This window comes from Lissotriton vulgaris, chromosome 3_1, assembly GCF_964263255.1.
Source record: "Lissotriton vulgaris chromosome 3_1, aLisVul1.2, whole genome shotgun sequence".
Taxonomy (NCBI): Eukaryota; Metazoa; Chordata; class Amphibia; order Caudata; family Salamandridae; genus Lissotriton; species Lissotriton vulgaris.
Genome location: NC_141689.1, coordinates 43,942,579 through 43,965,754, shown reverse-complemented (window position 1 = coordinate 43,965,754; position 23,176 = coordinate 43,942,579). Strand labels below are relative to the sequence as shown.

Below are 23,176 nucleotides of genomic sequence, written 5' to 3'. Positions count from 1 at the left end.
CCAGCTCTCCCCAGTTACACGCCATGCTCAGTTGCGCGCGCATCTAGGTCAGAAGTTTCTGCCGACTCTGCAAACTTTCACTAAGCATCCACCCACTTGTGACGTTTTCATGTGACGTTTCTCTGACATGTCAAGTGCACGCCCATGTGTACGCCTTCTTACACGCCTCCTGTTACGCACATGTGTTCTTATCTCTCTCTTTTCACCTGTTACGCCTACTGCATTTGAATCAAGTATACTGTTTTACTATATATAATGTGTGATGTTAATAGAAAGTTGAATATACCTTCCTGAGCCTTCGTGGTGATGGAACTCGATGTCCATACCTCGAGGTATTATTTTCATTAAAGCCCGTATGACTCAGATTCCACGGACTCTGCCTCTCATTCATTGAGCTATCCTTTTACTTTTAATTGTATGGAAAAATGGTACGGTAATTTTATTTACCACACCTTACCTACATTGGGAATGGCTAAATACCGGTCACTAATGGTGAAATTTACAGAATTTCACCGTTACCGACCGGTATTTAGCCACCTATATCGGGCCCTCTGTGTTTTATTCTTGCCCAGAGAAGACAAAGACCGTGTCCACTTGTGCTCTGCTGCCTCAGCTGCCCCCTCACTCTTTCCCTCTTCCCGCTCTTTCTGTCTATCAGTTCCTCTCTCAGAAAACAGGGGCTCTTGCTCTCTTTCCTCTCCTTTCTTTTATTTGCTCCCCTGTGAAATGGATCCGAAAAAAGAAAACCCCTTTCACTGGAAGTGTCCTTTTGAAATTTTAATTCCAAAGTAAGCATCGGGAATAAAAGGTTAAAACAATGAAAGACAGAGTGGTAGCAGACTGGCCAGATTGATTTTATTACCACCCAAACACATTAGCGCCCTTTTACAGAGTTTGTCAGTGAAGCGCTATTTTTGTCTTGGCTTTCCACGGGCTTGGAACTAGTGCTGGAGGTGCTGCAATGCATGGATTGGAAAACAAAATGTGTGCTGCGGATCTGGATCCAGGGATGTGGTCTTTTTACAATACTGCTTACATTTTGTAAGGATATAAGCAATGAACAGGGCCCTGTAGTCATGTCCTTCACTTTTCAGGCAAAAGCGCTCACTGGCTTTTGAATAGTGAATGTAAAAGCGTTATGGTAACCATGTTGTTCCTGCTTACATTTCACATGGTTTGCTAAATTTAGCATTCTCTATGAGTGTTTGCTTTTTTCTAAGATGATGTTACTTTTTTTTGTAGGCCACATATTGCACTTGTCTAGTGCCTAATTTAAATTGAGCCGCATCCAGGTGTTTATAGCCAGCAACAATTGGGGGTTGTAGTTGAAGGCAGTGTGAGTTTTTCTCAGTGGGGCAGTATGGTGTTCAGTGGGGGAGAGGATGTGGCACTGTGGCCAAAGCTGCTGAATTTGGAACTGGGGAACCGGGTTCAGCCTTCATGACCAGTCCACCCGACCACTCTCCTGAGCGAGCAAAATTCCATGCTAGACCATAGAAGGCTTCGCAAGACCTTAGAAGTCCTGGTGTCTTAGCACCAGCAGGTGGACCCTAGCGGTGGCAAGTTTAGGTTAACATTCAAGGCTTGTCCACCACATTCCATACTGAAGTTCACCTCCAGTCTTGCCGGCAGGCCTATGAAGCAGCACACCCTGGAACAACAATGACTCTGTCACTGAGGGCACAGGACCCTCGAGGAGGGCCAGCTCTAAGGCAGTGCAACTGGTGTGAATGCACCGGTGCTGATTTTGGGTGGAGGCATCATTTCTGCAAGTATATTATGGTTTTAAAAGCACTTGCTGCCTCCGTGGCCTCCAGCAATTTTCGGCAACAATGAAAAAGTCATGATGACTCTGGTGATTAATGTTCTTCCTAGAGAGAGATCTGAGTTTTGTCTAGTGGAAGTTTTGACTCATGTAAAAGGTAGCTCAGAGGGTTAATGTGCCTGCTGCAAAGAACACCTGCTGCAAAGAACATGTACCATGCAGATCACAAAGTGCACATAATATAAATAGGTCAGTGGGCTAATGCTTTTGTCAGAGAAATCCTGTTGTTACTTGCAGTTTATAAGTTAAAATCCTAACATAGAACAGTGAGCTATTAACTGTCATCTAAGAGCTGCATACAAACTGCAAGGTATAAATTAGAGCGTTATGTGTTTTCCCCTAGTCTTTGATTATCATAATGTTGCAGAGAGTGTTCTTTTCAATAGCAATCAATTCTGATGTTTAAAGAGAACCCCCAACCATGGTGTTATGTTTTAAAATATGAGTTTGTGTTGCTCCAGACCAATCACTATTAAACTATACAGCCTGTTAGTATGGTTGTCATGTGACTCCAACACCTTGTAGTTCTTAATCTTATGTAACATTTGCTGTATAGTGATTTACACACATATTGATTGTGTAATGTGTGTGATGTAAAGTGCTCTGACACCCTACAATGGTATGAGTGGCGCTGTAAATCAAATTAAATGCAACTGAGAGAGAGTGGTTATGGAGACTTGGGAGGCCACAGTTAAAGGGTGGTAGTGAGGGAATCCGTGACGGAGGTGGTCATTGGGGGGCATCAACAAACAGTAATGCACAGGACACCACCAGTGCTATGGCAGGCCCTGCCCTTCAGACCAGCCTGCCTCAACCATAGGTACCTCCATTGGCCTGGTTTCAGAAGTAGTAGCTGCAACTCACCAGGGATTAGCAATGCAGGAGTTTCACTAAAACCGAACTAAGTTCACAAACTTTACAGTCTCCCTGCTTCATTCACAAGCACTATTAACATGTGCTGCCTGCTGTGGGGCCACTGGAATTAATTATGCAGCAAAGGAAGACAAAAGTATGCAGCAGTGTTGACTAAATTATGCATTAAAAAAAAAGGCCGCAGCGTAATGCAGGATATTTTTGGATATTTTATTATTTTGACATGTGTACCCACACTAACGGTTTGGGAAAGATTTTGCCTTATTAGTTCCAATGTAACATACAAATGTAGCTGTGAGAAAGGTGACCAGTCAACTTTTGCAATAGGCCATCCACTCCACAGCAACACAAGTCACATTTTTTATTAACTTTTGACACGTTTGAGCTACAAACAATTTATTAGTTTAAATGGTCAGATCATGCATTAGATCTTGCATTATGAGGCAAATATGGCAGAGCAATAATTAAATAGAAAACAGTTGCAAACTAGGATATCTTGCCATTCATGTTTGAACTGCTGTTGTGGGAAAAGGGAGAGACGCTGATGACAGAAACTCCATGTCTCGGAGACAAATGGCTTGTGCTTCCACATTTTGTCGTATTTAGGACCTTCTGTGATTAGAAGCATATCCCACTTTCTGAATGTATTTTAATGTAATTAACTCATTCTAACCTTAAATAATCGTGTGTCCATTGGTTGATTAAACTGGGCAGTGAAATGCCAAACAAATCTAAACATTGGGATGGTTGTGCATTCTGGCCACACCTCTGACTCCGCCCACTGATCCAATCCTTGGGTTAGTCCCGCCCTCGGAGTCTCCTCCCACAGTTCCCCTACTTTTTCCCCCCACTTCGACCCCTGGAAGAGGCCTGAGTTTGTATTTACACCTGCGCTGCATCGGTATTCGGCGCGCTGGCATGTAATGGCGCCGGCCGCGGGCATCGGGCCGGGCCTCGGCGCTCATTATTTGACACATGTAACACTGGCCTGTGAGCCCCTAAAGATCAGCCGTCTGGAAATGACTCCTTTGTGGCCCTTCGGAGACCGGACGTTACTGTCAGCAAGAACACAGTGTTGGGGTTTTACACGCTCCGGGCAGGAGTGAGTCATTCTCACCCGAAGAGGGGTGTTACACCCCAGGATTGGCCCACTGGCTTGGCACACTCAGCCCACCTCATGATGTATCACCACCACCCTACCGGCTGCTAGTCTGACTGCTGAACCAATTGGAAGAGTGTGTACAGCAAGGCTGCAGGCGGACCGTGTCCAATCACCGCCTCTGTGCCATGGGAGGCCGCTTCACCCACCTCTGCTGGCAGCCGGGCGCTGCACACCTTTCTCGCTCCTTTCATGCCTTTCTCAGGTTCCTTGCTCTGTGGATGGCATCACCCGGGACTCTTTACCGCCCTTCCCTTTGGGGCGTGGGTGCTTTCATTGGCACCGCACCCACACTGGTCACACACATACCTGGCATGCTTCACATACCTGGCATGCTTCTCCCACCTCCTCTGAAACATAAGATTCCTGGCCTTTTCTTGGCCCTCCCCTCTTCTGGGAACCTGGCTGATTCACATGCGGATAAACAAGTATGTCCTATTAATAATTAACTGCTCGTCGCCTGGGAAACTTCGAGGCTGCATCATTCCCCCAGTTTTGCATTTGGGGGAAGGGGGGGCAGGGCAGGTGGCTTGTCTTCCGCATCTAGCCATGGGATAGGACCGTTGGCACCCCTTAGAAGGCAGGATGGCAGCTGGGTACTGCTCTAAGACCCCCCTCCTGTGGGACTGGCTCTCACCACCTCTGTGTGCAGCAAGGTAAGGAAGTGTAACCTGTAAATCTCTATAGGCTCCCAGTCCGTCCTGTGGGTCTGGCTCTCACATCCTCTGTGTGCAGCAAGGTAAGGAAGTGTAACCTGTAAATCTCTATAGGCTCCCAGTCCGCCCTGTGTGTCTGGTTCTCACCACCTCTGTCTGCAGCAAAGTAAGGAGGTGTAACCTGTAAATCTCTATAGGCTCCCAGTCCGTCCTGTGGGTCTGGCTCTCACATCCTCTGTGTGCAGCAAGGTAAGGAAGTGTAACCTGTAAATCTCTATAGGCTCCCAGTCCGCCCTGTGTGTCTGGTTCTCACCACCTCTGTCTGCAGCAAAGTAAGGAGGTGTAACCTGTAAATCTCTATAGGCTCCCAGTCCGTCCTGTGGGTCTGGCTCTCACATCCTCTGTGTGCAGCAAGGTAAGGAAGTGTAACCTGTAAATCTCTATAGGCTCCCAGTCCGTCCTGTGGGACTGGCTCTTACCAGCTCTGTTTGCAGCAAAGTGAAGAGGTGTAACCTGTAAATCTCTATAGGCCCCCAGCCCTCCCTGTGGGTCTGGCTTTCACCACCTTTGTGTGCAGCACGGTAAGGAGGTGTAACCTGTAAATCTCTATAGGCCCCCTTGCTCCCTGTGGGTCTAGCTCTCACATCCTCTGTCTACAGCAAGTTAAGGAGGTGTAACCTGTAAATCTCTATAGGCTCCCAGTCGGCCCTGTGGGACTGGCTCTCACCACCTCTGTGTGCAGCAAGGTAAGGAGGTGTAACCTGTAAATCTCTATAGGCTCCCAGTCCGTCCTGTGGGACTGGCTCTTACCAGCTCTGTTTGCAGCAAAGTAAAGAGGTGTAACCTGTAAATCTCTATAGGCCCCCAGCCCTCCCTGTGGGTCTGGCTCTCACCACCTTTGTGTGCAGCATGGTAAGGGGGTGTAACCTGTAAATCTCTATAGGCCCCCATGCTCCCTGTGGGTCTGGCTCTCACATCCTCTGTCTACAGCAAGTTAAGGAGGTGTAACCTGTAAATCTCTATAGGCTCCCAGTCGGCCCTGTGGGACTGGCTCTCATCACCTCTGTGTGCAGCAAGGTAAGGGGGGGGAGTAACCTGTAAATCTCTATAGGCTCCCAGTCGGCCCTGTTGGACTGGCTCTCACCACCTCTGTGTGCAGCAAGGTAAGGGGGAGTAACCTGTAAATCTCTATAGGCTCCCAGTCGGCCCTGTGGGACTGGCTCTCACCACCTCTGTGTGCAGCAATGTAAGGGGGGATTAACCTGTAAATCTCTATAGGCCCCCAGTCCTTCACCCTGTGGGACTGGCTCTCACCACCTCTGTGTGCAGCAAGGTAAGGGGGTGTAACCTGTAAATCTCTATAGGCTCCCAGTCCGCCCTGTGGGACTGGCTCTCACCACCTCTGTGTGCAGCACGGTAAGGAGGTGTAACCTGTAAATCTCTCCAGGCCCCCAGTCCGCCCTGTGGGACTAGCTCTCACCACCTCTGTGTGCAGCAAGGTAAGGGGGTGTAACCTGTAAATCTCTATAGGCTCCCAGTCCGCCCTGTGGGACTGGCTCTCACCACCTCTGTGTGCAGCAAGGTAAGGGGGTGTAACCTGTAAATCTCTATAGGCTCCCAGTCCGCCCTGTGGGACTGGCTCCACCACCTCTGTCTGCAGCAAGGTAAGGAGGTGTAACCTGTAAATCTCTATAGGCTCCCAGTCCGCCCTGTGGGTCTGGCTCTCACCACCTCCACATTCAGCAAGGTAAGGTGCTGTAACCTGTAAATATCTCCAGGCCACACAGTGGAGTGTGAGCTGGCATGCTGCTGCCACCTCCCCTGAAACATAAGATTCCTGGCCTTTCCTTGGCCCTGCCCTCTTCTGGGAACCTGGCTGATTCATATGTGGATAAACACATATATCCTATTAACAAGGAATGACTAATTGACTGGAAAAGCCCCAAGTTGCATCATTCCTCCAGCTCAAGGGGAGTGTTTTGCACTGGGGGGGGGGGGGAAGAAAGGCGGCTTGTTTCCCATAATATAAATAGAAACCACAGCTAACCAAAGGATAGGACTGGCGACTTCCCTTAGAAGGCAGGATGGCACCTGGGCACTGCTCTAAGACCCCCTTCCTGCTCCTTCTTGGACTGGCTCTCACCACCTCTGTCTGCAGCAAGGTAAGGAGGTGTAACCTGTAAATCTCTATAGGCTCCCAGTCGGCCCTGTGGGACTGGCTCTCACCACCTCTGTCTGCAGCAAGGTAAGGAGGTGTAACCTGTAAATCTCTATAGGCCCCCATGCTCCCTGTGTGTCTGGTTCTCACCACCTCTGTCTGCAGCAAAGTAAGGAGGTGTAACCTGTAAATCTCTATAGGCTCCCAGTCCATCCTGTGGGTCTGGCTCTCACATCCTCTGTGTGCAGCAAGGTAAGGAAGTGTAACCTGTAAATCTCTATAGGCTCCCAGTCCGTCCTGTGGGACTGGCTCTTACCAGCTCTGTTTGCAGCAAAGTTAAGAGGTGTAACCTGTAAATCTCTATAGGCTCCCAGTCTGCCCTGTGTGACTGGCACTCACCACCTCTGTCTGCAGCAAGGTAAGGAGGTGTAACCTGTAAATCTCTATAGGCCCCTATGCTCCCTGTGGGACTGGCTCTCACCATCTCTGTCTGCAGCAAGGTAAGGAGGTGTAACCTGTAAATCTCTATAGGCTCCCAGTCTGCCCTGTGTGACTGGCACTCACCACCTCTGTCTGCAGCATGGTAAGGAGGTGTAACCTGTAAATCTCTATAGGCCCCCATGCTCCCTGTGGGACTGGCTCTCACCACCTCTGTGTGCAGCAAGGTAAGGGGGTGTAACCTGTAAATCTCTCAAGGCCACCAGTCCTTCACCCTGTAGGTCTGGCTCTCACCACCTCTGTCTGCAGCAAGGTAAGAGGGTGTAACCTGTAAATCTCTATAGGCCACCAGTCCTTCACCCTGTAGGTCTGGCTCTCACCACCTCTGTCTGCAGCAAGGTAAGGGGGTGTAACCTGTAAATCTCTATAGGCTCCCAGTCTGCCCCGTGTGAGTGGCTCTCACCACCTCTGTGTGCAGCAAGGTAAGGGGGTGTAACCTGTAAATTTCTATAGGCCCCTATGCTCCCTGTGGTACTGGCTCTCACCACCTCTGTCTGCAGCAAGGTAAGAGGGTGTAACCTGTAAATCTCTATATGCCACCAGTCCTTCACCCTGTAGGTCGGGCTCTCACCACCTCTGTCTGCAGCAAGGTAAGAGGGTGTAACCTGTAAATCTCTATAGGCCACCAGTCCTTCACCCTGTAGGTCGGGCTCTCACCAGCTCTGTCTGTAGCAAGGTAAGGGGGTGTAACCTGTAAATCTCTATAGGCCACCAGTCCTTCACCCTGTAGGTCGGGCTCTCACCACCTCTGTCTGCAGCAAGGTAAGGGGGTGTAACCTGTAAATCTCTCAAAGCCCCTCCAGTGCCCCTGTGGGACTGGCTCTCACAACCTCTGTCTGCAGCAAGTTAAGGAGGTGTAACCTGTAAATCTCTATAGGCTCCCAGTCTGCCCTGAGTGACTGGCTCTCACCACCTCTGTGTGCAGCAAGGCAAGGAGGTGTAACCTGTAAATCTCTATAGGCTCCCAGTCTGCCCTGAGTGACTGGCTCTCACCACCTCTGTGTGCAGCACGGCAAGGAGGTGTAACCTGTAAATCTCTATAGGCCACCAGTCCTTCTCCCTGTGGGACTTTCACCACCACTGCCTGCAGGAATGCGTCAAAACCTATTAGTGTTGTGTTCAAAAACCCACTGCAACCCCCATGGAACGCCCCCTTGACGAAGTGTAATGCAACGCCGCGACTGTCGCTGCGTTGCTTTGTACCACATCTCCGAGGCCATGAAAAGCCGCGCAAAGTGGCTTTGCATGACTCGGTACATATGGGTCTGCAGTCTGCGCTGCCGATGCAGCATAAAAAGTGACGCGCCAGAGACCTGTAAACATGCCCCTAAATGTATACTTGGGTCATATTTGAAAAAAATTGACGTAGGGCAGTGCCCCCAGTCTATTTGCTGTGCTGCCTATGCCAATTAGAAAGGGCAGGAACGCATTGCATCCATGAGATACAGTGCAATACTGTCCTTTCAACCAGCACTGGCGCACCAGGCGGTGCCTAGCGCCAACGCAGGCGCAGCGCAGGCACAACGCAGGCACAACGCAGGCCCCCTTGCACCATGGTACACCAATGTCTGCATTCTTTGCGGGATTGTTTCTGTGCAGGAAGACTCGCCTTCGTGCACAGAAACAACCCATGGACGCTTTTCTTCTTTCTTTGCTTGCTGCACAACGCAGCGAGCAAAGAAAGAGGAAGAAACAAAGAGGAATAAAGATATTTCTCCTTGTTGTCCCTCCCCTGTGAGGCACACCCTTTTGAGGCATCCCTAGGTTTACATGTCCTTGTAATCTGGGAATTTGGCAAAACCCACTGGTGTTGTATGGGAAAACCCCTTGCAACGCCCATTTAAAGCCCCCATGACACAGTGTACGGCAACGCAGCGGCGTGCGCTGCATTGCCTAACAACACCATATCCACTATGAATTGCAGTTATGGGTCTGCACTCTGCGCCTCCCGCGTGTCGTAAAAAGTGGCGCACGGGTGGGGCAAGAGGCTTGTAAGTATTCCCCTTTGTATATCGGGTAGGGAGACCCTTGGGCACGTGGTACGGTTCCGCAGTAAACGGACTGTGGTTATGCACATAACACAACACCTTAGCTAAGGCCAATGGCGAGACATGCCTTACCACCCCAGGGTCATACATTTAGGGATATTAGTGACATAATGACGTCAAGCTGCTCAAACAAGCTCCCACCAGCGACTGAGATCTGTGAATCGCAGCAATGTGTTGAGTCTACAACGGGTGTGCAGTGTCTGAGTGACGTGAAGCAGTGTGCACAACAGGTTTGATTGTAAATCCAGCTCTCTTCCTCTCTGGAGAAGAACCGCCATGTATGACAATGCTTAAGTACCTGTGATAAGTGGCTCTATGTGTAGTTCTGCATCACTCGAGCCCAGTGGCACAACAAAACGAGCCCCCCCTGCAAGATATGCTGAAGGAGCCTCCCACCCTCGCATCAGTGGGGGCTGAGGGGGCCTCTCCAGGTGGGGTCCCCCTACACTGTGCGGGTTGAGGGGGCCTCTGCAGCAGGGCACAAGTCCTAAAAAAAGAAGTGGGGGGACGCTGACATCTTGACAGGAAGTGACGTCACGAAAGGTGGCATTTACCATCAGACTCATTGCCTCCCCTCACTCACCCCTTAGATGCGATTGCATCAGAGAAGCCAGCGCATGAGCAGCGTTCTGAATCAGCTCCGATCTCGCCCCAGAGAGGCCAAAGAGTGAATGTGTGGCTCCATTTGCTCCAGCTATCGCGCTCCCGGTAAAATAAGTGGGGGGGGCGCCGTCCACCCGCGTGGTAGCCCGACTCGAGCCCTACTCTCCAGTACGGATACGCCTGGGACCCCCCTACACTGTGGGGGCTGAGGGGGGCTGTGTTCTGCGGCTGCTGAATCCGCAAAGCGCTGCATCCACAGATGCTGTCACAGGCTGTGGTCCCTTCGGCCCTCATGGAGCGACCACCAGGATGGTGTCCTACACGGTTTGCGACCTGAACATGGCTCGTGTCTGTCTCTCCGCAGTGTCATCTCTCCGGAACATGGAAGAACGACCTTGGCTCCACCATGTCCATCGGCAGTGTCGACTCCAAGGGGGGCTTCGAGGGGTCCTATCTGACGTCTGTTTCTGCAACAAACAACACCATCGTAGAGTCTCCGCTGGGGGGCGCCCAGCAGCTGGACGACCAGCCCACCGTGGGTTTCACCGTGAAGTGGGCCTTCTCAGGTATGGCTTTATTAGATGTGCCTATTTATTTAGATGAAATGTGCAGCCATTGTGTGCTCTCCTCCCAGCATCCTTTCTCCAGGGCATCTTTTTTCTTAAACATTCCCCTGTGCATCCCACACCCTGCTGTCCTCTGCCAGGCTTTAAATCTACTTAAATTATTTATTTAAAAAACAGTTCCTCACTCAGGCAGCATTGCAAAAAACATTTCATCCAATCCTGTTGATATGCAAAAGAATTGTCTTTAAAAAATTGGTCATTCACTACTGATTACTGATTTTTAACTGAAATTTTATGTGAGAATTTGGAGTGAGCGATTTATTCCAATCCGCTGGTTGAATTGACGGACTTTTGGCCACTCTGCGTCACACGTGTAATGCGGTTTCAGCAAAATTCTGCCAACTGCCACGTAGCAGAGTTTATTCTCACAAGAGGCTCAAAAACAGTAAGTTGGCAAAAGTGAGAGAGATTTTGCAACCCTGGCATGATTTTTGATCGCTAGGAGGGTACCCGAAAAGATTTCCCCAACACAGGCGGTCATGGGCAGCCATGATGGTTCGCGGTCAGGGAGCTGCCGCTCGAGCAGAAAATCTATTCGAGCGGCAGCAAAATGGGCTCAAGAGGTGCGCCCGCTGGCATGGTGCAGTTTATGCAGACTTGTTTTCTGTGTAACTAGCTCCTGGCACTAAGGGGCAGATGCATCAACGCAATTTTTAGTCGCAAACGCTGCGATTCGCAAAAAAAGCAGCGTTTGTGACTAAAAATTCACAAAACAGTATGTACTAAAGAAATCGCATCACACAAATAAGGAATTGCAAAATTTGCGATTCCTTAATTTTGCGTAAACATTTAAGGAATCGCAAATTGTGATTCCTTAAATGCAATGTAACAAGCATTCAATTTTTGCGATTTCTCCTTAAGAAATCTCAAATTACCACCAACTTCAAGTTGGTGGTAATTTGCGATTTCTTTCACAAATGCACTTTTTGGCATTTGTGAAGGTGCCATATGGCGCACATACATGCCCTTAGGGCATGTATGTGCACCATATGCGCACACAATTTCATTTCAGGGGTGCCTCAGGGTGTCCTTATGACACCCTTGCACCCTTGTAATTATTCTCAATTTGCGATTCTCAAATTGCGAATCGAAAATTGAGAATGACTTCACATTCATTCCTATGGGCCTCCTGGCCCATAGAAATGAATGGGAAAGAATTCCTTAATTGCGATTTCGCAATTTGCTAATTGCACTTAAGGACAACTAAGAATACGCTAAAAAGTAGCGATTTTTTACATACATCCCATTTTGCAATTCTCAAATAATGATTCTCAAAAAATCGCTATTTGAGAATCGCAAACGGGGATGTTGATACATCTGCCCCCAAGTCCCTGGGTGAGCTGCGCAACATGCCTATTTTTGCCCATTCACTAGATTCGGTAGAATCTTGTGGATTTTTTTTTGCAACTCTGCAGAATTCCGCGGAGTAAAACGTCACAAGTCCCACCCAGGCCTATTGAGAATAAGGGGTATTGTCCATATAGAAAAGTAATCGAGAACCACCTGGTAATGAATTACGGTATTTCCAAAAGTATTCAGGGCCTTATTCAAATTTTTCATAAACAAGTTAAGCATGTGAGGTGACAAAGAGTGAAATATTGATAAATAGGGCCGCAAGTTTCTACTAATCTATCAATCAGCTATTCTTAAGAGAAGCGGGAATGCCGCAAGGACCTGGGGCGCCACTGGGTCTACACCTCCTTACACAAGCTCAGAGCTTCCTCTACTCATGACATTATCAGCTCCAAAGTGACGCGCCGGACATCCGGTACCAGGGCGTCGGCTGTTCCCTGATGGAGTAACCGCTGAGCTAGATGTCTTTTGTTTATGCAAATGTATGTATGCTCCTCCCACTCCAGGACCACAAGAGTATTTTCTAATTGGAGCTTCATATCCTCTGCTCTATTAAAAGATTCTCAAATGTTGCTTTGATACCTTGACCTTGAAAATATGTATTCTATTTGACTTTGGTCCTCAAAATAATGTACTTTCTCTGCCCACAGTTTTTTCTTTTATTTATTTTTTGAGTGTGGTGACGTAACAAAACGCCTAAATTATTACCTTTTGCCTTTATCAGTGATTGCATAGCCATGAATATGATTCTCAATTATTTAAAAAAATGAATAAACCATCTCTTATCTGAAGAAGATGATAGGTTTGGAAGTGAACAGTATTTTTTCATATTAAGGAAGGCGTCAAAAACTTGGTGCTCTTTGGCCACAGTGATGGGGGTTGCATCTGGTGCCAGCATTCATTATGGTAATGAATACTCCCACCAAAAATAATTTTACTAAAGTTTTGCAATACGTGTTGATACAGGTATATTACATTTCATTACTGACACTACTACTTCAAACACATATGCATCGCACAAGCATTAGTTCTATTTTTATAGGACATTTATGTAAACACACGGGTCCCAAGCTAATGTTAACCCCTTCGCTGCTAGCCACCCCCATACCTTTTTCGCGATTTGGGTAGTTTGAGCTTAGGCCCCTGTAACGTAAGGTATCCACATTAACTTTGCGTCCTTCTTTACCAACACTCTGAGTATTCTGAAGGTACCCAGGGTTTGTGGATTCCCCTGGAGGGACCCAGAAGTTAGGCAAAACACAGCAAAAAAAAAATTGGGAGGAAAAAACGGGAAAAGAGTGCTGCAGAAAAAAGCATCTGTTTTTTCCCCTGCAAATAGTATCCAAACAGGGCTCATGGTGCTGAAATCACCATCTCCTCAGCTTTCAGGGACAGGCAGACTTTTGTCAGAAAACCAACATTTCCAACATAGTTTTGGCATTTTACTGGGACTATTTTTGCTATTTTTTGCACTTTTAACCTCCTTCCAGTTAGTGGTAAAAATGGGTGTGAAAGCAATAATGGATCCCGGAAACCTATACATTTCTGAAAATTAGACAACATTCTGAATTCAGCAAGGGGTGATTTATGTAGATTTCTCAAGGTTTTAATTTTATATAAACTAACAGTAGAAAATTAAAAATATTGAAATTGAGTTTAAAAAAAAGTCATTTGCTCAAACATTTTCCCCTGTATCTTCTTCTAAGTATGGCAGATTTTGTAAAGCAATATAACGTTACGTCTGATGCATCGTTCTGGTTGCGGGGTATATGTAGGACTTGTCGGTTCACCAAGAACCTGATAAACCTAGAGCCAATAACTGAACTGCTTCTTGCAATAGTCTTTTATTGTGTAGTGGGTATATAGTAATTCATTTGGTTAGGTATAAAGAGTGACCAATAGGTATCCAGGAAACCTATATATTTATAAAATGGTAACAAAATGTAGAGTTTACAAGCAGTTGGTATTTGCACATCTCAGAAGTTGTGAGTACCCATACAAGCAAGTGAATTAGAGGTCATTTTCTAACCTGATTTCTTTTTTATAAATTGTATTATATTTGGAAGGCAGAAATGCAAAAAAAGTCAATTGGTAATAACACTTGTTCTAGTATTCTGTGTTCTCCTAAGTCTCCCCAAAAAAATGGGACCTCACTTGTGTGGGTAGCAGCGTCGACAACCAACCCGGAAGCCAACCCACCCTACCATCTGCTGACCATCTTCCCCCCGCTAACACCATTAACGCCTGGAACCCAATCTCCACCGAGGACACCATCCGCCTGATGAACTCCATCCACTCTGGATCCCCCACAGACCCATGCCCTCACCACATCTTCAACAAAGCAGACTCCGTCATAGCTCCGCACCTCCGAGACGTCATCAACTGCTCCTTCAACTCCGCCACCTTCCCGGATGACTGGAAACACGCTGAACTCACCGCCCTTCTGAAAAAACCAACAGCAGACCCCACCGAACTCAAAAACTACCGCCCCATCTCGCTTCTTCCATTCCCGGCCAAAGTCATCTAGAAAGCAGTCAACAACCAGCTCGCCGCCTTCCTCGAAGCCAACAAATCCCTCGACCCCTCACAATCTGGCTTCCGAGCAAAACACAGCACTGAGACCGCCCTCATCGCAGCAACAGACGACATTCGAACTCTACTGGACAATGGAGACACAGTCGCCCTCATCCTCCTCGACCTCTCTGCAGCATTCGATACAGTCTGCCACAGCACCCTTCTACAACGCCTCAACAACATCGGAATCCAAGGAAAAGCACTTGATTGGATCACCTCGTTCCTCACTGGAAGAACCCAGAGAGTCCGCCTCCCACCATTCAAGTCCGAGGCCTCTGAAATCATCTGCGGCGTACCACAAGGATCCTCACTCAGCCCCACCCTCTTCAACGTATACATGAGCCCCCTTGCGGCCATCGCTCGCCAACACAATCTCAACATCATCTCCTACGCGGATGACACTCAACTGATCCTTTCTCTCACCAGGGACCCCAGCACCGCCAAAACTAACCTACACGAAGGAATGAAAGAAGTCGCAGAATGGATGAAACACAGCCGTCTGAAACTGAACTCGGACAAAACAGAAGTCCTCATCTTAGGTACATCCCCCTCGGCTTGGGACGACTCCTGGTGGCCGGAAGCCCTCGGAAAAGCACCCATCCCGACAGACCACGCACGGAACCTAGGCGTCATCCTCGATTCTTCACTCTCAATGGACAAACAAGTCAGCGCCGTATCCTCCTCCTGCTTTAACATTCTTCGCATGCTCAGAAAAACATTTCGCTGGATCCCCTCCGAAACAAGGAAAACAGTCACCCATGCTCTGGTCACGAGCCGACTGGACTACGGAAACACCCTCTACGCAGGCACCACCGCTAAACTCCAGAAGAAACTCCAACGAATCCAAAACGCATCAGCCAGGCTCATATTGGACATCCCACGCAACGAACACATCTCTGGTCACCTTAGAGACCTCCACTGGCTACCCGTCAATAAGAGGATCACTTTCCGACTGCTTACCCACGCACACAAATCACTCTACGACATCGGACCAGATTGCCTCAACTCTCGGCTGTCCTTCTACACCCCCGCCCGCCAACTTCGCTCTTCCAGCCAAGCCTTCGCCACTGTACCTCGCATCAACAAGACCACCATGGGAGGCAGATCCTTTTCATACCTGGCTGCCAAAACATGGAACTCACTCCCCGCTTACCTTCGCCTCACCCAGAATCACCTAGCGTTCAGAAAGCAGCTTAAAACGTGGATATTTGACAAATAATCCTCCTCCCCTTTCCTAAGCGCCTTGAAACCCTCTGGGTATGTAGTGCGCTATACAAATTTCATGACTTGACTTGACTTGAACATGCAACGTGGACGCATCACATTTTTCCAGTGAAAACTGACCCTTTTGTGCCACGTGCCTAGCCTAACTATGGATTTTAGACCCTATTTCAGCCGGCACTTAGGTAAACCTAGCAAACCTATACATTTTTTTAAAATAGACACCTAGCGGAATCAAGGATAGGGTGACTTGTGTGGCTCCCACTAAGCTATGTTACCCAGAATCCCTTGCAAACCTCAAACTTTATGAAAGAAAACACATGTTCCTTACATTTCAGTGATGGAAAATTCTAGAATCTGCATGGAACCACAACATTCTACACATCCTTCATTCCCTCAAGTCTCCTTATAACAATGGTACCTCACTTGTGAGGGTAGGCCAAGTACCGGCGGAAGGAAAGGGCCCAAAACACAACATGGACACACCACAGTTTCCACAGAAAACCCTAGCTGTTGGTTTTGAACTCTAGCTCAGCCAGCACCTAGAGAAACCTAGCAAACCTATACATTTTTGAAACCTAGACACCCAGGAAAATCCAGGATGGGGTGACTTAACAGATTCTGTAACACAGAATCCTTGCAAAACTCAAACTTTGTAAAAAAAAACCCCAACATTTTCCTTAGATTTCTGTGATGGAAAGTTCTAGAATCTGTGTGGATTCACAAACTTTCATCCACGCAGTATTTACTAAAGTCTCCCGATACAAATGATACCTCACTTCTGTGGGTAGGCCTAGTGCCCTTGACAGGAAACTTTCCAAAAAGCAACATTAACACATCACATATTTCCAGTGAAAACGGACCCTTTTTAAAAAAATGTGCCTAGCTGTGGATTTTGAAACCTAGCCCAGTCCGCACTTAGGAAAACCTAGCAAACCTATACATTTTAAAAACTAGACATCCAGAGGAATCTAGGACGGGGTCACTTGTGTGGCTTAACCAGATTCTTTTACATAGAATCCCTTGCAAACCTCAAACTTTGTAAAAAAAAGACACATTTTCCTCACATTTCTGTAATGGAACGTTATGGGATCTGCGTGGATACACAAACTTCCACCCACCAAGCATTCCCCAAAGTCTCCTGATAAAAATGGTACCTCACTTGTGTGGGTAGGCCTAGTGCCTGTGATAGTTTTACAGAAAATTGTGGGCAAGATAATTTACCGGGATCCACAAGCCCGGGAACGCAATCGTGTAGCAGGAATACCCTGCAAAGAGACATCATTTCTCCCTTGATGCCTCGATGCACGAAGAACCCCTCACCCACTAAGCAGGAAACACCTACCTGCTTCACCGGACGCCTGGAAGAAAATGGCTTCCAGTGCATCCAGCTATGCCTAAAACGTCAGCGCATGCGGTGCACGGTGACATCATCGGATTACCGAGGGTTTGGCAGAGGAAACTCTTGTGCGGCCATCCTTGTTTGGGGGGATGTCGATGGGCTGCCCATGGGAGGAGTGCCAGTGCCTCCCCCATGAGTGGGAGCCATGACGGAACAGTTTAGTCATGAGCACACGCCCACCGTGGCTCTTGACGAATCATTCTGTCATGAGCATAGAACGGGCTAAGTCTCAATTCAATGTTAACTAGTGATATGGACAGCTCACCTTCGACCCCGGTGATGACAGCATCGTTTCCATCGTGGTCAAGTGGCAGCAGTCATGGCAGGACTTCTCCATTCACGTCCCTGGCAAAAACAGAAGTGGAAAGGAGAAGAAAGGGAGCTTTTTACCTCTTTTCCCATCTACTCCACCAACTCGGCTGTGGAGGTATCCCCACCACAGTTGCCTTGGTGGGAAGGCACATCCTGATTAGCTCGGCGGCAAAATTGGCTGTGGTCCTGCCACCAGCCGCTCTCTCCTAAGGCGCCGCTGATGTGGACGTGAGGTTTTTGGTGTCTGACAAGGGCTAAATGAGTCCAATGCCTTCTAGCTGAAGCTAAAGTGGATTTACTGATGCAGAAAAGCTCTGAGCAGTGGAAACTTGTTTCCTCAGCCCAGAAAAGTAGTGCCTTGGGCAGATTGGTGTGGCAGGTTTGTCCTGGCTTTCTTCAGTTCTTGGAGTTCAGAAGGTTTCTAAGTCCCACCATTTGTGATGATAGGAGTCTAGTTAGACTCATCCTAGGGTCCTAGGACTTAGGGAACAGTACTTGCGTGTTAAGACTCACTCCAGCAGAGGCAACTGGAAGTCTATTCTCATGAGGAGAGTTTTCTTCTTTCTGATGAAATGGCCACATTGTTGTTGCCCAAGAGGTAAATAGAACGCTGACGTCATCCTCTGCAGATGGCCAGAATAACTGGTGCCGCTGTAAATGCTGCATCTTCAGTGATTGCCATTACTTTGGATAATGGGCCAATAATATGTAAAGGTTTTGTCTTGACAAATGTAAAGGACTTGGTCAAAGCCCTTTTAGGGTATTTTTCTTTCTTGAACAAGAAGGCAAGCATTGCTGGGTCCACATCTGGAGCAGATGCCAATTTATGCAGAAGTAACAGCCGGACATCCTGGATAGAGTTTATTGCAGAATAACGTATGCATGGCTTGAGAGATATGACCCTTCTCAAGGACAAGAAGGTGGCTGATAATCCACCTATTGAATGTAGCTGGAATAGAATGCCTGATAGCCACCTCTGAATCACCTCTCCCATTGCAACCTGCCCCACACTGACAGACTCCTGCTGGTGTGTCATTCTGAGACATCTTGGTCAGCAGCGGAATTAAAGTCATTCAGCTCTGAATTTAATGGGGGTTTGTCTATTGGCAACCTTTCAAGTCACCTTTTTTAAGTACATTCCATTATATGCCACACAAGGTGTACCTCACAAAATGATTATCACGCCAAAGTGGGGGTAAAACAATAGTTAGAGTTAGATATAAATATCCTGTTTTAAACAATAAGAATGTAATACATGAGAAATATAGATGTCAAATTTTAGTATGAAGAATAGACCTTGTTGAATTAACAAATTAACTAGCCTATCTGAAGAATATAGAAAACAGAGTGAGGAAAAGAAACTATGTTTGCTTTGTTCGAGGAAGCTAATGTTGAAGATGCTAAAAAGATCTGTGAGGCAGTGAACTATGAACACTTCCATCAGGAGGTGAGCAACAAGGCACCATTTGAATTTTGAATTTGAATCGGATTTATAGAGCGCGTAGCTACCCGGAGGCGTCCCAGCGCTGTGGCTCAACCTGCAAGGTCCCTAGGATTAGATTTAATAGGGGCAAAGATTATTAGGGGAAAAGCCAGGTCTTCAATAGCCTGCGGAAAGGCAGCAGGTTGGTTTCTTTCCGGATGGTGAGGGGTAGGGCATTCCATAGTTTTGGGGTGTTGTATGAGAAGAGGCGTCCCCCGGTGCGCGCTCTTCTAATTCTGGGGACACTGGCCAGGGAGAGAGTGTCTGATCTCAACTGTCTAGTAGATTTGTGAGGTTTAAAGAAGGGTCTCAATATGGGGGGGCCTCTGCCATGAAGAATTTTGTGCGAGATACACAAGGTTTTAAAGGTGATCCGCTCCTGTATTGGGAGCCAGTGTAGTGATTTGAGGGCGGGTTTAGCAGAGCATCTGGGTTTGGTCCCCGTGAGGAGTCTTGCCGCGGCATTCTGGACGTGTTGTAGTTTGTTGATGACTGATACTGTGGCACCTAGGTACAGGGCGTTTCTGTAGTCCAGTCTTGAGATCACGAGGCCCGGGATTAGTGTTTTTCCGGAACTGGGGGGGATCAGGGGGAGGATTTTCCGGGCTGTTCGCATGAGGCCGAAGCAAGTGCCGGCGGTTTTTCTTGCTTGGACTCTGAAGCTGAGGTCTTGGTCTAACCAGATGCCCAGGCTTATAATTTCCTTTTTTGGTGTGGGGGGGGGGGGCCCATGCTGGGCGGCCAGGATTGAGAGGTGGGAAGTTTGCGTGGGTCGCCCAGTAGCATGATCTCCGACTTCTCTCCATTGAGTTTGAGGCGGGAGTCACACATCCATTTTGATGTGTTCTGAAGGCAGGAGACCAGGTTCTCCATGCACTGGGTTGATTGGTTAATGGCGACGACTAGTTGGGTGTCGTCGGCGTACATGACCACCTTTATGCCAAAAGGTGAAACAATGTCGTCTAGTGGGGTCATATAAACGTTAAAAAGTGTGGGGCTCAGAGAAGATCCCTGGGGGGCCCCACACTTAAGGGGGAAAGCTTTAGAGTGGTCGTGACTGTCGGCCACTTCGAAGGTCCTGTGTACCAAAAATGATTTGAGCCAGGCCAGGGCGGTACCAGTGACTCCTGCCTTGTTGAGACGGTGGATGAGGATGGTGTGGTCCACCGAATCGAAGGTGGCGCTCAGGTCCAGGAGGATCACTGCCTCACTGGAAACAGGCCTGTCTGCTCCCACAGGAGCCTGCAGGGCTCACACGCGAGCGACAGGGCTCCCAAGGAGAGACAGGCCTCTCTTTTACAGGACAAAAATATTTAGAAGGTCATTATGACTTTATATACATTTACTATAAAAATAAAATGAGGTATTTGAAATGTGGACAGACCCCGCACCCAAACCACTGCGGGACACCCACCCTGGCCATAGAGCGACAAACCCCAGCTGTGCCCTGCCTTCAGCCATGCACAGTAATGGCTGGCCGCAGGGCCTAGCCTTCAGCCATGCATGGTGGGGGGTTGGCCGCAAGGCCTGACCTTCAGCTGTGCACAATGGGGTTGGCCTCAGTGCCTCGCCTTCAGCCATTCATGGTGGGGGTTGGCCGCAGGGCCTGGCCTTCAGCCATGCCCGGTGGTGGTTGGCCTCAGGGCCCAGCTTTCAGCCCTGCCTGGTTGTGGTTGGCCTCAGGGCCTGGCCTTCAGCAATTCTCGGTGGTGGTTGGCATCAGGGCCTGGTCTTTACCCATTCCTGGTGGGGGTTGGCCTCAGGGCCTGGCCATCAGCCATGCACGGTGGGGGTTGGCCGCAAGACCTAGCCTTCAGCCGTGCACAGTGGGGGTTGGCCGCAGGGCCTGGCCTTTGGTTCACTGACTGACTATCAATACCTCAAATATCCCCATACCACAATAATTTGAAATATCGATGTCAAAAATATCGACATTCTATATGTATAATAGTAAGTACAAAAATATCAGAAAAAATATTGTTTTTTATTATATAAAATAAAACAATACATATTAAATATATTAAATAATAAAATACATTAAAAAATAATTAGATTTAATATACATTTTAACAAATATAACAAATACATTTAATAAAAAAAGTTCAACACATATATAATAATTAATATATAATTTACTTCAAAAACAATTGTTTTTGAAGTAAATATATATATTAATTATTATATATGTGTTGAACTTTTTTAATTAAATTTATATATATATATATATATATATATATAATAAAATATATTTAAAAAGCATTCGGTTATAAATTAAAACATTACATTATTTAAAAATCTTTAAACTTAAATTTCACACTCCGGTCAATGCAACAGTAGGGAAAGTGTTGGATAGCGGAGGGGTAAAAATTACTATTCCCACTCCAGTGAGTGCAACAGTAGGAAAAGTGTTGGATAGTTGAGGGGTAAAATTTACTATACCCACGCCAGTCAGTTCAGCAGTAGGGAAAGTGTTGGACAGCGGAGGGGTAAAAATTACAATTCCCACTCCAATGAGTGCAACAGCAGAAAAAGTGTTGGTTAAAGGAGGGGTAAAAATTCCTATTCCCACTCCAGTGAGTGCAACAGTAGGGAAAGTGTTGGATAGCGGAGGGGTAAAAACTACTATTTCCAATCCAGTGAGTGCAACAATAGGGAAAGTATTGGATAGCAGAGGGTTAAAATTACTATTCCCACTCCAATAAGTGTAATAGTAGCGAAAGTGTTGGATAGCGGAGGGGTAAAAATTTACTATTCCCAGCCCAGTGAGGGCAACAGTAGGGAAAGCGATAGATAGCGGATGGGTAAAAATTACTATTCCCAATCCAGTCAGTGCAACAGTAGGGAAAGTGTTAGATAGCAGAGGGATAACATTTACTCCTCCCATTCCAGTCAATGCAACAGAAGAGAAATTGTTGGATTGCGGAGGAGTAAAACTTTGTATTCCCACTCCGGCTAGTTCAAAATTAAAAACAATCAAAATATCAACTACAAAAAATATTTAAAACTTAAAATAAATAAAAAATATATAAATATATTCAAAATTAAAATACAAATATATATAATATTAAATAAAATTAAAAATAAAAACATATAATCTTAAGTAGATATGAAAAACACCTACAAATATTATATTAAATAAAAAAATAAAACAGTTTTACTTAGAAATTATTTAGAACAAAAATATTAATGATTACATACATTTTCATTTTTTTTATTTCCTACCCTATAACACAACACAAATCACAGCCCGCATCTAAATGTTTCAAAAATGTACTTCCATAAGTAACATAATTAATCAGCAATTAAAGAAATAATTTTAATTAAAAAACAAATTTAAAAAATTAATTAATTTCCCATTCTTAACCCCAATAATCCGTAGAACCTACCGCTAAAATTAAACTGTAAAATAATATTTACACAATTAAAATTCATTTTCATTAAAAAAAACTAATAGTACTTAATAACTAATTATAAAGTTAGTAAAATTAATTTACTCCCCACCCTTTACCCCTATAAATCCAAAACCCCCACACACACAAATTACCCTAATTAATTATCAATTAATTCATTAATATGAATGATCAACTAAATATTAATTAAACATAAATTACTTCCAGCCCTTTACCCCTATAAACCCCACAAGCCCCACCTAAAATTAATTACCACCAGCAATGACCATGGAACGCCTCCCTAGCACAGAGTAAAGCAACCTGAGACTTGCACTGCTTTGCCTTGCTTCATATCTATGAGGCCGTTCAAAGCCAAAGAAAGTGGTTATACTCCATGAACTCCGCCTAGGCTTAATTTTGACCCCCCCCCCTCCCTCCCCAGATTTTCAAGGCTATGTAAACATGGTGATGCGCCAAAACTTTACTCCTCCCCAGGGAGGTGCAACAAGGAGAAATATCTTTATATAAAAGAAGAAAAAAGCCTCCCAGGACAGTTTTTGTGCTGGAAGGTGTCCTTGGTGTACAAAAGCAATCCTACCTACAATGCAGACACCTTTGCACCATGGTGCAAGGGTGCCTGTGTTGGTGCTGAGCAGCCAGCATGACACCAGTGCAGGGGAAAAGGACAGGAATGGGCTGTATTACACAGAACAGTGCATTCCCGCCCTTTCCCTTTCATGCAGGGCAGTGCAACAAGGTGACTTGCTGCACTGCCCTGCACCAAAAGATGAAAATATGCTCAAGTGTCTTTAACGCTTTTGAGAGGTCATGTTTACAAGAGGTTTCCAGCTTTGGAGAGTCTGTCCATAGTAATGCTGTGGTCTCATATGCCATGTCCCCTCTATGCCTATTGGGCCAGAGAGCATTTCTCCCACATTGCGGCCCTTGTTTATGGGGCTTTGGCGTAGGGCAGTGCAGCAAGTGCTGTTCTCCGTC

General features: G+C 46.7%; 1 protein-coding gene across 3 annotated transcripts in view; it reads left to right on the top strand.

Annotated features, from left to right (window-relative positions):
* The window catches only part of LOC147725902 (avidin-like), a 67,752-nt gene that overhangs the window by 5,453 nt on the left and 39,123 nt on the right, over positions 1-23,176 (top strand). For 2 of the 3 annotated variants that reach the window (XM_086962819.1, XM_086962821.1), the window contains one exon: positions 10,185-10,386. In XM_086962819.1, coding sequence (XP_086818945.1) covers positions 10,185-10,386 — 202 coding nt within the window. Of the gene's footprint in view, positions 1-6,571; positions 6,676-10,184; positions 10,387-23,176 lie in introns of those variants that run through there. The other variant, XM_086962820.1, reaches the window with a different exon arrangement.